The sequence below is a fragment of the Penicillium cinerascens genome, assembly GCF_028974065.1.
Source record: "Penicillium cinerascens strain IBT 15544 chromosome Unknown contig_9_segment0_segment0, whole genome shotgun sequence".
In the NCBI taxonomy this organism is placed as follows: domain Eukaryota; kingdom Fungi; phylum Ascomycota; class Eurotiomycetes; order Eurotiales; family Aspergillaceae; genus Penicillium; species Penicillium cinerascens.
The window spans coordinates 2399053-2412243 of record NW_026695296.1 but is presented as its reverse complement, the minus strand read 5'-3'; the positions used below and the strand labels follow the sequence as shown (position 1 = coordinate 2412243).

Sequence of the window (13191 nt, the reverse complement as noted above, 5' to 3'; positions counted from 1 at the left end):
ACGGTGAAGAATGTAAGAACGGGTTCGACAGTTGGGAGAAATTTATAGCCGCGCCGATACCCTGCGGGAAAGTTTTATTTGACGGAACATGTCGGGCTTCGGGAGAGAGTTTGTCTTCACGAGGGTAAAGACACAAAAGCCCCCGTTGGGTACAATAACCTTGGCCTCGTCAGTATCGGCAGCAATCCACAGGAGTACAGAGAACATTTCTCCCATGCAACTATTCGGTGGGACAGCAACTAACCACATCGGGGAAGAGCTTTATCACATCCTTTTTTGCGGGCCTTGCATGTTGTGCAAACGCGTGATGCCCGTTCCATTTCCAGATTCCGATATAATTACTTCTCCAATCGGAGTTCTCGGCACGCAGCTGGACTAGTTTGTGGAACGGCGGCCGCCAGGACAAAATTATCAAGGTAGAATCGGCTGGGAAAGGGTACCTTGGAAGAAAATAAAATCCATGTCGGCCGCTGCTAATGAGGCATTGGAAGAAGTAAGAAGTGAAGAGTCGAACGGTGAGAATTGCCGTGGGGCCGGCGGCCGCCACTAAGCCTAATGCGGGTTGAACACTAATGATGTATGCGGAGTCACTCTGGTCTCTTCCGTGCTAACATCGGTATAAAGAGAACTTCCCTTTGTGGTAATTGTTGTTTTTGAAGCATTGACAAAGCATTCCAGTGACTCAGAATGGTTCCTCTGAGCCCGGGCCTCGAGTCCAACAAGGAATCTCAGTTACCGACTAGCAAAGAACCGACAGATGCTCTTGATTCGTTCAAGGTTCAATTTGAAGTTGACGATCCGGAGAACCCAAAAAATTTCAGCTCAACCTACAAGATATGGCTTGTGTTCCAGATGAGCATGCTTGCATTCCTTGGTGCACTTGGGTCGTCCATTATTGCACCTGCCGAAACGGCGATTGGAAAATACACAAACGTGAGCAGCGAGGTCACAGCTCTAACTGTGGCTTTGTTTGTCCTAGGTAGGTTTCAATACTAAAACCATGGAGATACCGGAATAACATATTTTAAGGCTGGGCATTCGGCCCAATGATATGGGGTCCGATTAGCGAGGTCTACGGTCGGCGCATGGGGATGCTGCCTGCGGTTTTCATACTTGGGCTCTTTAGTATCGGTACAGCGACGAGCAAGAATGCAGAGAGCATTTTCATAACGCGATTTTTCGGTGGAGTTTTTGCCTCGGCACCAATTAGCAATGTACCCGCCGCCTTGGGCGACATGTTCGATCCAGCGACCCGAGGAAATGCCATGACGTTTGTGTCATTGTGCATCTCCGGGGGGCCAACAGTCGGACCAATTATTGGCGCTGCATTGTCACTCAATTCAAGCCTAGGGTGGCGTTGTAAGCTTATCCCGAGAGCCATCATACCTCAGAGCTGACAATGTTTCACAGGGACAGAATACCTCGAGGCTATTATCGCATTCTTCCTTTTTGCGCTTTGTGCTTTGTGTTTGCCTGAAACATATGCCCCCGTTATACTCAAGGAAAAGGCACGAAGACTCCGGAAGCTCACAGGCGAGCAAAGATATTGGCATCCCCATGAGCAGGAGAGGATTGATATCCACAACGCCCTGACCAAACATCTTGCTCGTCCCGTGCGGTAAGATTTATCACTGAGTTTTATCACGGGAGATACTAATTTTCCATAGAATGTTGGTTACGGAGCCGATGGTCACATACGTTGCCCTCTATGCTTCTTTTACTTATAGTCTGATCTACCTGACTTTGGAAGTTTTCCCAATTGTTTTCAAAGAAGACAGAGGATGGAGCTTGATCATTTCAACTCTCCCATTCTTGGCGATTTTGATTGGTATACAGTTTGCTGTCGTGATCAATTTTGCCAACTCCTCCTTCTACAAACGCGCTTTGCAGGCCAACGGAGGTAAAGCGGTTCCCGAGGCACGTCTTCCCCCAGTTGTACTTGGGGGAATTCTACTTTCAGCGGGTCTTTTCTGGTTTGGCTGGACAGCCGCTCCTAAATATCACTGGGCGTTGCCTGTCGTCGCAGCTGGTGATTACTACATGATCCTTTGCATAGTTACTTTTGCTGATACTAGAGAACAGGCTTTATCGGTGCGGGCTTTAACGTTGTTTTTCAACAATGCCTCAACTTCCTGGTCGACACATATGGAGTCTATGCCGCTAGCGCTGTTTCTGCAAATACCATTTTGCGCTCCCTTCTTGCGTGCGCAATGCCCCTAGCTGCTCGGCCCATGTTTGAGAGTCTGGGTGTAGGGCCAGCGTCCAGTCTACTTGGTGGCATTTCATGCTTGGCATTGCCGGTACCCTTTCTGTTCATGAAATATGGCGCCACGTTAAGAAAGAAGTCAAGGTTCGTGCCTGGAGAGGCTTAGTTTCCTCTAGTCTGAATTTATTCCAGATCGACCCGGCCCGAGAGCCTAAAGGAACAATGTCTGCTTAGCTATAGATATTACCAAATGTGTACTCGACTTTTGAATTATTCCAATTGTGATGTTGAGATGATGTTCTATATAGCTATTTCGAGCTCGAGTGGCCGCTATAAGAAGATAAAGACTTTTGACCAGACCACCACGAAATGAATGGCTTTCTACACCTTTGTGCCCGATATAAATGATCTTTTGCATTGGGTTATCCCCCAAAAAAGGGCGCGCAAAATATCGTCAACGAACTACTCATCACAGAAATGACTTGTGGGCTTGTCTATATAGCTGCATATTATTTCTGATTGCTATACATGAAAATATTACGGGAAAGGGTTTTATATGAAGGATGTAATTGCATGAGCTCACTCCTCGGCTTCTACTGAAGCGGTCAACGCGGTAGTCTCTGATTGTGACCGAGCATCCCTTCTCTGCTGCAACTTTTCAAGCTGAGTCTTGGTCTTCTCTATCTCGGTATCCAGCTCGGACGTAGTCGCCAGTTTGTACTTCAGCGATAGAATGCCCGCTGATATAAGCAGTAGAGCGATTGAAACCAGATATGACCATTGCCCCACCTGCTGTGGATGCTCCTGTGAAGGGCCATCATTGTATATCCACCACTCGATCCACACGACAAAGGCGATAATTGTCAGTGGGCTGATAATCATGCTGAACACGAGCCCAAAAAGAATCCACCCATCTGTAACTACGCGCAGAAAGGCCTTCAAGAAGCGAAGGGTAAACACAGGCCGGATGCGACTCCATCGTGAGGTTTTGTGTCCAGACGAGGTTTCAATCTCCTTCTGCGCCGCTTGTTCCTCCCTGGACATGGATAGTGCATCCTTGAGCTCTTGCTTGAAGCAGCGCAAAATTGATTTCCTCTCTTTCCAGATCACAACTATCCGGGCAGATGGTATGCGAGATTTGTACGGCAGCCATTTGAATGTCAGATGCACAATGTTCAGAAAAAGGCAGATGATGATGAGGCTGTAGATGTAACGATTCGAGTAGATGACCCTATTCCAGAATCGGTTTGGATGTGCCAGTTCAGAGTCGCTGGAGGTAAACCATGACTGCAGCGAGGTAGATTGTCTGAGAATCTGGCTGGAATTGAAGCACGGGTTGTAACAGATGTCGCCGATTTGACCCCAATTCGATATGTTGGAGAAGGTACTCCAGATGCTGGTGTTCCACGACCCGGTTCTCCATCCATCCTGCCATCCATCACTGGATGTTTGCTGGAGGGGTGGAATGTCGGGGTAACAAAACATGTACTGGGTGGGGGTGTTGTCCTTTTGGCCAGCATAGACCAAGGAGCAGATGGAACCCGCCAGCATGAGCATATTCCACAAATAGAACAAAACATTCCGGGCTCTTTCATGCGTCAAAACCCGTGACCAACATTGGAGAGGTAAGAAAACAAGGTAGCCAGTGACGACGATTGCGAGAACAGCATCCCCGTCCAGTTCCAGTGCCGCCGGCTGAACCGTGATCTCTCGTGTCTCCGTGATAAGCTGCGGGAAACTATTCCACAAGGTCGTATCGTTGGAGACAAATGGGATAGTCACGAGTGAAGGAGCCTGCTTCTTGGCAGGATTTGCAACCAAGATGAATGATTCAATCGCAGCGGTACCTGCATACGTCGCAGCGGCGCCCAAGAAGACATCGGCAAGCCAACCCGTCCAGCGAGTCAAACAACTGGCGAGTAACAAGGCGTAAAAGAGATACCGTGGGCATGAGTCGTAGATTGTGCTGATTGGATATAAGCACAGAGCCTCCTGAGCAACGAAGAGAGGGCCGCTGTTGTCCATGGTGGACCGTGATTGGTGTTTCCCAGATTCCTCATGCAGACCCTGAATCCAAGCCGGCGCAATCTTTCCTCATTTAACCAGTCCCGAGGTCGATGTTGTGACGCGCATCAGAAAGGATTTGCACCTTTTGAGTGTGAATTTTACTGTGGTGTTCCTGCTGCTGCCTTGAGTAGAGTCCGACTCGTGTAAAATATGCTGACGTCATCAACTTTTGGGATTGCCTCGAAAGTGCCATCAAACATGTAAACGCTGTGGAAATGAAGAATAAACACCAAACCACAATATATTAGCTTTGTATGAGGTCGATATTTTCCTCTCTAATAAGAAAATGGTAGTTCACGGCGCGTGGGTCCTACGAGGTGTGTTCTTGGCAGAGAGGCGGGATATATTGTGACTTCGATTTAGATAAAGCTAAACACACCACTTAGAGACGAGCAACATACTATCATTTTGAAGGGACAAGATGAGCCTTGGGCTTAAACACACGAGTAAAACAATAGCTGGGCTATTCCCGGAAGCACTATGACACAGGCCCAGAAAGGACTGGACTCACAGGAGGAGCCTCAGAATATTACTTTAGAATAAGCGTTTTAACCAGTACACCTAGGTAGCTTACAATGGATTTGAATATTCCAACCCCGCCCTGCATTACCGAGCAGTTGAATACTCGAAACCGCATCTCGTTTTATTCGAATCCATACTCTTTTTGGAAAAGAAAGGGGGCACACCTCTAGGATGAGAGGCTGGGATAGGGAAGTAGAGCCTCTTTATCTCACTTTTGTGATAGTCCATGGTTTATTTTCTTCTATTGTTGAAAAATTGCAAAAAATAACACATTTGTATACCGGGATTGGTCTTCTGAATCCCTGCGCCGGAGGTATGTCTGATTATTGCAGCTGTGAAAATAGCTGCCGAGAATGTACAGAAAAAGTTGACAATAACCTGCGGTGAGCATAATGACTGGAAAGCCACCCAACAGCTGTGTTGTCCATTTCGCGAATGTCAATGTGCTTAGTTCTCTACGAAGACTGCGGGATTATCGCCGGCCTTTATTTCCTTATATCCGCCACAATATCGAGTACTGGCTGTATACTTCGAGAGCCGGGTCTATCGGTATTTGGAGAAAAGGCGATCATGAGAGTATTGAGCAGCTGTAAAAAATATATAAGAGGCTGTTTCAAGGTGTTGTAGTCTCTCCATGATACACGAGCTTCGTCACGAAGAGCATCGAGAAATCACCTCACAACACGTCTCACCGCAATGACCTCACCCAATATCGTTCTTGTCACTGGTGGAAACGGTGGGCTTGGCTACGAGGTTGTGAAAGCTTTCTATGAGTCTGACAAGGCATACCGCATTTTCATGGGAAGTCGATCCCTAGACAAGGCAAAGGAGGCAATCAAGAAACTAGAAGAACAATGCCCTGGAGCTACCAACACCGTCGAGATCGTCCAGCTGAACCTTACCAGTGATGAGTCTATTGAAAGGGCCTTTGCCCAGGTTCAGACCGACGTGGGGTACATTGATACTCTGGTCAACAATGCCGGTGAGTAACACCAACAAAATGCAGAACCAGAAGATCTCATCAAACATCAGGAGCGACCTTCGATCTCGAATACCTCGGCGGTCGTGTCTCACTCCGGGAGTGCTTCAACAAAGCCTACGACGTGAATGTAGCCGGTACGCACGTCATGACCGCAAAATTCATCCCCCTTCTACTGAAATCCACCGATCCGCGTCTGATCTTCGTGACCGGGCTATCGAACATCAACCAAGCCGGCGAAAAGTACTTTCCCACTCCACCACAACCCGCAGGCTGGCCTAAGAAGATTGAGTTTGAAACTATTGGATATCGATGCAGCAAGGCAGCGCTAAATATGCTCATGCTGGACTGGAACCATAAGCTGAAGGCGGATGGGGTGAAGGTTTGTTGCGTTGCACCCGGAATGCTGGCTACCAATTTGGGTAACGTGCCCGAGAAGGCCAAGGAGATGGGGGCTAAGCATCCTAGTATTGGTGGGCGGTTGATTAAGAGGGTTGTTGAAGGGGAGAGAGATGATAGTGTGGGTAAGATTGTGTGTGCGGCGGGGATTATGCCGTGGTGAAGGATTTGAATGCGCACACTTTTTGAATATGATCAAGCAGTTTCAACTAACTCGAATATCTACAATTCATCGTTAATATAGTGATTTATAATGTATAGTGATTTATAATGACTTGAGTTAGTTAATTGGTGTCTCGGTATCATTAGTAATTGTACACACCGACCCTTACAAATCAAGCGCGGGGAGCTTGTTGAGCAGCTTAAATCAGTTCCAATTTCACTACTCAAAACATCAAAACACCAAGCTCACAACAAAATGAAGGAAGCCATCGTTGACCCCGATCTTACCGTCTCTATCCGCGACACCGCCATCCCGGTCCCTGAACCAGGTCAACTCCTCATTCGGGTTGTGGTATCCGGCACCAACCCGAAGGACTGGAAAATGCCCCGCATTTTTACGAAACAGTCCAGCAACCCCGGAGATGATATTGCTGGGTACGTCGAGGCCGTTGGAGATGGCGTGGTCGGCTTCAGAAAGGGCGACAGAGTGGCAGCGTTCCATCAGATGATGACTCCAGGCGGGAGTTACGCCGAATATGCAATCGCCTGGGAGGATACGACTTTCCATATTTCGGAGAAAACAGGGTTTGAAGGTAAGTTTTGTGGAGCATTTGTGAAATAGCCAATAACCCTTCTTCAGAGGCTGCTACGCTTCCCTTGGCTGCAATGACAGCTGCTCTCGGAATGTACCAGATCCTCAATCTGCCACTACCCTGGAACCCAACCAGCGAGCCACTTCCTCTGGTCATTTATGGTGGCGCTACAGCCGTTGGAGCCTTTGCGCTGAAGTTTGCCAAGCTATCGAACATCCACCCTCTCATTGTAGTGGCCGGCAAGGGTAGCGCCTTCGTCGAGACGCTCATCGATCGCACCAAGGGCGACACGATTATTGACTACCGCGAAGGCAACGAAGCCGTTCAAACCAAGATCAAGGCGGCTGCGGGTGGAAAACCGATCCATCACGCGTACGATGCGGTCTCCGAGAAAGGCAGCTATATGAATCTGAGCGGATCATTGACCGCACCGGGCAAGATCACCGTGGTGCTCCCGCCCAAGGAAGAGGACCAGATCGCCGAGGGAATCACAGTCGAGCGGACCTACGTAGGATCGGTGCATAATCCACCCGCAGCGGGGAAGACCATTGGAGATCGCGAGTTTGGTGCCGCCTTCTTCTCGCTTATGGGGCGGGGTTTAGCTCAGGGGTGGTTCACGGGACATCCGTACGAAGTGCGCCCGGGTGGACTGGGTGGGCTCCAAGGGGCACTGCAGGACCTGGAAGCCGGTAAAGCGTCCGCTGTGAAGTATGTAGTTCGAATTGCGGATACCGCGGGCGTGCCGTAGCCAGACACGTCACAAGCTCCGACGGCGTTGCATTCAGATGACAGTCGGCAGCAGGTTGTTGGCATTAGCTCCGGAGTAGTAGCAGCTTTTGAATAAATACATGACCGAAAGTTCCTGGAAGGATCAGAACAATCACAAGCCAGACATTAGTCAAGGTTCGATGATCGGCAATTCACAGCCACGCGCGGGTCCACGTGCCAGGGGGTCCCGGCACTCATGTGGTCCGAAGCCCGGTAACGTGCGTCTAAGCGAAGCCCCGTGGCTGCATGGAATACGAATTGGGACATCGCTTTAGCTGCAGAATCGCATGTCTACTATGGCATGCGGCGTGGGTTGCCTGTTTGGAATGATTGGTCTGAGTGATCTGCACTGCACTTTCCGCTGTCATATAAAACCTCGCTTGACATCATGGAAAAAGGTATACAGCTTTCACGACTATCAAAGTCGAGTATTTACTGCCTATCATGGTCGGTTCTTCTTCTTTGATCAAGGCGCTGCCTTTGCTGGCTGCCTCCGCTTTGGCGAGCGTCAACTATCCTCCTATTCCGGAGGACTTGACTACCCCATTCCAGCAGCGACTGGCGGTCTACGGGCCGAATGGTAGGTCGAAGAGAAGAAAAAAAAATCATAGGGCAAATACTAAGATCGTATAGCCATGTCCGTTGGATGGAACACGTATGAGCAGCTGAGCAGCAGCTGTGTTCAGTACGGCACCTCTGCCGACAACCTGGGCTCTATTTCATGCTCGTCATCCACGCCATCAACATATCCCACCTCTCGGACTTGGTCTAACGCGGTTGTCCTGAGCGGTTTGACCCCGGCCACCACCTACTACTATAAAATCGTCTCGACCAATTCGAGCGTGGAGCACTTCCTGAGTCCTCGCACACCGGGTGACAGGACTCCCTTCAACATGGACGTGGTCATCGACCTGGGAGTGTACGGTGCAGATGGGTTCACCACCAAGAAGAGAGATGAGATCCCAACCATTCAGCCCGAGCTGAACCACACCACCATCGGCGCCCTCGCGCAGACCGTCGATGACTACGAGATCGTCATTCACCCGGGCGACTTTGGCTACGCCGATGACTGGTACGAGAAGCTCTCGAACCTTTTCCATGGAACGGAAGCATACCAGTCCATCCTTGAGCAGTTCTACGACCAGCTGGCACCCATTGCAGGCCGCAAGGCGTACATGGCCAGCCCGGGCAACCACGAAGCAGACTGCAGCGAGATCCCCTACCTTCTGGAGCTGTGCCCCGAGGGCCAGAAGAACTTTACCGACTTCATGCACCGCTTCGAGAACACCATGCCCAGCCCCTTCGCCTCGTCATCGTCCAGCACCACCGCTCAAGGCCTCGCCGCGCAGGCGAAAAGCTATTCCAACCCGCCATTCTGGTATTCCTTCGAATACGGCATGGTCCACGTCGTGATGATCGACACGGAAACCGACTTCCCCGACGCGCCGGACGGAACAAACGGCTCCGCTGACCTTGACAGCGGTCCCTTCGGCAGAGCAGGCCAGCAGCTCGCATTCCTCCAGGCAGACCTCGCCAGCGTCGACCGCAGCGTTACACCCTGGTTGATCGTCGCCGGCCACCGACCCTGGTACAGCACCGGCTCGGACAACAGCTGCGGGCCCTGCCAAGACGCATTCGAGGGCCTGTTCTACCAGTACGGTGTCGACCTCGCTGTGTTCGGACACGTTCACAACTCGCAGCGCTTCCTGCCCGTGGTCAACGGCACTGCTGATCCCAATGGTATGAACGATCCCAAGGCTCCCATGTACATTGTTGCTGGTGGTCCTGGCAACATTGAGGGTCTCAGCTCTGTTGGGAGCGAGCCCTCGTATACTGAGTTTGCGTATGCGGATGATTACAGCTACGCTACGCTGAAGTTTTTGGATGAGAACAACCTCCAGGTTGAATTCATTCAGTCTTCGACTGGGTCGATTTTGGATTCTAGTACTCTGTACAAGAGCCATTCCACCTCGTTTGTCGTGCAATAGATAGATATCATTAGAGATGGGGGGAGGTGGTAATTTGAACCGGCCGAGGTGAAACGTTGCTAAATGTAAATCTTACACTTCAATCTTGGCCTTTTAAAAAATTCATATACATCAATCAATCATCCCTTCTCAGTATACACCAGAGTCGAGTATCAAACCCGAAGTCCGGAGTGATTTGCCAAACTTCGATAACAAACAAGATAAATCGGAACTCAATCGGGAAACAGATCGGATCGTCAGGGCCCGCGCGGCATGACATCAGTCGCATTATTTTCGCGTCTACACATCTCACGACGCGTCCACCAAACCACCATCAACCATCAATGCCATGGCAAAGCGCACGCTAGACGCATTCTTCAAACCAGCCGCGGAGACATTATCCAAAAAGGCCAAAACCAACCCTAAAACCACTCCAGAACCCACAGGACCACCCGACAACCACCCCAGCTACCCAATCCCAATCCCACCACTCCTCTCCCACATCACCGTCAGCTTAGAACATGGAACGCCCGCGCGGGAGGGCCGCTCAATAACCAACCAACCCGACCTCGACCTACTCTACTTCCAACCATACATCACGCGAACAACGGCAAACGAGCTATTCAAATTCCTCCGCCGAGAACTCCCCTTCTACCGAGTCCAATACAACATCAAGCGAAACGGGACCGACACATCGATCAACACACCACGCTACACGACGGTATTCGGAGTTGACGAAACAGCCCTGTTCGCAGCACGCTCCGAAGTGAAAGACGACGACGACGACGACGAAGACTCTAGAACCCAAGTCGAGTCGAAATCAAGCACAGAGGACCTCGTGCTCGTGAACGCATCCAGCAAAACCCGAGTATCACCGTCCAGATACCAATACACGCCGCGACCCATCCCAAGTTGTCTGGACACGCTGCGCAAGCAAGTGGAAGTAGCAACGGGCGCCAAGTACAATTTCTGTCTTGTGAATTACTACGCAAGTGGCGAAGACAGTATCGCGTTCCATTCGGACGACGAGCGATTCCTAGGGAGTGAGCCGTGCATTGCATCGCTGAGCCTGGGCGGGGAACGGGACTTCCTGATGAAGCATAAACCTGAACCCGGTGGAGGGTCAGGTGTGACACGGTCCAACGGCGCACAGACGGGGCAGATGAAGATGCCGCTGGGGTCGGGTGACATGGTGATAATGCGGGGACCGACGCAGGCGAGTTGGCTGCACAGCATACCGAAGCGGAAAGGTCGCGATGCAGTGCGGGGACGGATTAATATCACGTTTCGACGGGCTACCATTCCCGCGGGGACGAACAACTATTATAACTATAATGTAGGGTGCGGACCGGATTATCGATGGGATGACAGGAGACAGGAGATGGTGAAGCAAGAGGATAAGGGAGATATAGTACGTACATGTCGTTTTTAAAGAAGAGTGGAGTGGAGGCTACGTTACACGAGCATTGATTGGAATGATATCATTTACAGCCATAACCAAGCACAAGCGATGCTCAGGCGAAAAACCCTGAAACAGAAAGGAAAACTCCATGTACATTGCACCCAAATGAATAGACATAGAAGGAAGTCGTCATGTGCATTGGCGCTGTTCATCGTTCCCTGGAAAGAAAAAAAAAATACAGGGTGGTTCTATCGAATACAAAGGTAGAAGAAGGGTAAAATAGGGAGGAAATCAATAGATGACTTCCTCACCGAAGACGTCGGCGTAGCATTGGAAGACATCAGGGCAACTGCAGTCTCAATCAGCATGTGATCGACGGAGTGGGCACAGTGGGCACCGCAGTGGGGAGTGGGACTTAGACTTACAAGATGGGGTCCTTGCCGAAAATAATATGCCACATGTACTCCATGATATTGGAGGTGACCTCGTCGGACAGATCATTGTTCAGCACCCAGTTATACATGCGCAGGTAATCCGCGCGCGGGCGCTGGAGAACCTGTTCGCGGGAAACGGCAAACTGCGAACAACACGGGGCAGCGATCTTCTCAGGGACCTTGGAATTGCCGAAGATTTCCTTCCAGGCCTGCGCGTAGTGCTTCTCACCCGTGTCGCCAGGTTTCGGGGGGTTGCGGAATGGCTGCATCTCGTCAGGGCAGCCGGGCGACAATTGACACCGGAGATTGACGAAGCCTTCCCGCTGGACGAAGTCGTGCTGCAAAGCGCGGATGGAGTCGACGTTGTTGAAATCCATGGTATCGACGTGCCAAGCCGTCTCGTATGTACCGCGGTGCGCGTGCAAGAACACGACGACGGCGGGGAGGTCATCGTAGTGGTCGACGAGGAATTGGAGGTAAGGGAGAGCCTCGCGGCCCTTATTCTTAGGGGTGTGATTCGGAACGGAGGTGTCGTCGACAGTATAAATGAAATTGCGCCATCTGAAAGGTATTCCATGTCAGCTTGGCAGCCCCTGACAGCGAAGGACCAAAAAACTCACTCTGCAAGCTCCTGAGACACCCAGGTGGTGTCCTCTTCGCGCAACTTGCCAATGACGATAATGCCCTCGTCGGGGACTTCAATGGGGGTCTTCTGGTAGGTCAACTGGACCTTGTGGCCGGTACCGGCGCCCCATTTCCGGTGCGAGCTATCCTTGTGAGGCCGCTGGGGATGGAACACGGAACGGAAGTCGGTAGTGTCGAAGTGCCAGAAGGAACTGGGCAAGGGGGCCTTGGGTAAAACGCGGCGATTAAAGACGATGAAACCGAGGATGATGAGCAAGGCCGCGGAGCCGATGCGGAGTGATAACCTCATGGCATGCCGTGGTGAGCGCGCGCGACACTCTCGAAGGGTAAAGGGGGGCGGAGAGGGGGGAAACAAGAAGCCTAAAGTGAGAGACGGGGGAATTCCAATCGTGTATGGCGGAACCCCATACGGAGATGAGTTCGCAAAGCACCGACAACCGAAGAACTTCAAAAACGAGGGACGGTGGAAGGAAGGAAGAGCGAAAAACGAGTCGAAAAGGACGCGACGGGGAAAGTGTGGGTTCGCATACATTCAATTGGCCGAGTGGTACGGGCGATCCACCTGTAAATCAACCCGAATCCACCGTGTCTGGGCCCATCTTTATCTTGCCGATCGACCCCTGGTACCTTCATCGGCGAAGTGGCCCTTCGGTACCACCCCTCTGTGACGTGGTGAATATATGAATATTCCTGGTGACGGATATCTGAATTGATTCCGGCACTTTCGCCACCTTCTAGATGACCGGGGAATTTCCATCGTAGCAAAGGGGGGTAGTGGCCTTGTGGGTCATGACCCACGCAGGGGGAATGCTACATTCTATTCAGGGACAATGTGATTGAGCGCTGCTGTCAGATCGACCGGTGCCCCACGCATAGTGCTGCGAGGGGCAGCCTCATAGAAGACGATCCATGAGCCGATCGGTGATGGATTACACAGTCCTCCCTTCTAAGGTTGGGTAAAGGTACACGCGGTAGTGATAAGCATGGATCCGATCGGATCGTCACATGGGTCAGGGGTGAAAACCTTGACCAAAAAAAAAAGAGAGC

General features: G+C 51.0%; 7 protein-coding genes across 7 annotated transcripts; 5 read left to right on the top strand and 2 right to left on the bottom strand.

The window, feature by feature from the left end:
• Positions 1–687: 687 nt before the first annotated feature.
• N7498_007759 (MFS transporter) lies at positions 688–2372 on the top strand (the record flags this gene model as incomplete). The annotated part of the gene is made up of 5 exons (XM_058454821.1): positions 688–979; positions 1030–1359; positions 1411–1618; positions 1668–2029; positions 2083–2372. 5 exons carry the CDS (start codon positions 688–690, stop codon positions 2370–2372), a joined length of 1482 nt encoding a protein of 493 aa, XP_058307070.1.
• A 413-nt stretch (positions 2373–2785) lies between these two features.
• N7498_007758 (uncharacterized protein) lies at positions 2786–4231 on the bottom strand (the record flags this gene model as incomplete). Its single annotated transcript, XM_058454820.1, has 1 exon — positions 2786–4231. The coding sequence occupies one exon, from the start codon at positions 4229–4231 to the stop codon at positions 2786–2788; it is 1446 nt and encodes a 481-aa protein (XP_058307069.1).
• Positions 4232–5491: 1260 nt separating this feature from the next.
• On the top strand, positions 5492–6336 carry N7498_007757 (putative short chain dehydrogenase; the record flags this gene model as incomplete). The annotated part of the gene is made up of 2 exons (XM_058454819.1): positions 5492–5777; positions 5828–6336. The coding sequence occupies 2 exons, from the start codon at positions 5492–5494 to the stop codon at positions 6334–6336; spliced, it is 795 nt and encodes a 264-aa protein (XP_058307068.1).
• A 255-nt stretch (positions 6337–6591) lies between these two features.
• Positions 6592–7676, top strand: N7498_007756 (zinc-binding alcohol dehydrogenase family protein; the record flags this gene model as incomplete). Its single annotated transcript, XM_058454818.1, has 2 exons — positions 6592–6928; positions 6976–7676. The coding sequence occupies 2 exons, from the start codon at positions 6592–6594 to the stop codon at positions 7674–7676; spliced, it is 1038 nt and encodes a 345-aa protein (XP_058307067.1).
• Positions 7677–8140: 464 nt separating this feature from the next.
• N7498_007755 (purple acid phosphatase family protein) lies at positions 8141–9684 on the top strand (the record flags this gene model as incomplete). Its single annotated transcript, XM_058454817.1, has 2 exons — positions 8141–8276; positions 8330–9684. 2 exons carry the CDS (start codon positions 8141–8143, stop codon positions 9682–9684), a joined length of 1491 nt encoding a protein of 496 aa, XP_058307066.1.
• A 328-nt stretch (positions 9685–10012) lies between these two features.
• On the top strand, positions 10013–11095 carry N7498_007754 (alpha-ketoglutarate-dependent dioxygenase AlkB family protein; the record flags this gene model as incomplete). Its single annotated transcript, XM_058454816.1, has 1 exon — positions 10013–11095. The coding sequence occupies one exon, from the start codon at positions 10013–10015 to the stop codon at positions 11093–11095; it is 1083 nt and encodes a 360-aa protein (XP_058307065.1).
• A 261-nt stretch (positions 11096–11356) lies between these two features.
• On the bottom strand, positions 11357–12433 carry N7498_007753 (DUF3431 domain-containing protein; the record flags this gene model as incomplete). The annotated part of the gene is made up of 3 exons (XM_058454815.1): positions 11357–11414; positions 11491–12060; positions 12120–12433. 3 exons carry the CDS (start codon positions 12431–12433, stop codon positions 11357–11359), a joined length of 942 nt encoding a protein of 313 aa, XP_058307064.1.
• Between the last annotated feature and the right edge of the window lie 758 nt (positions 12434–13191).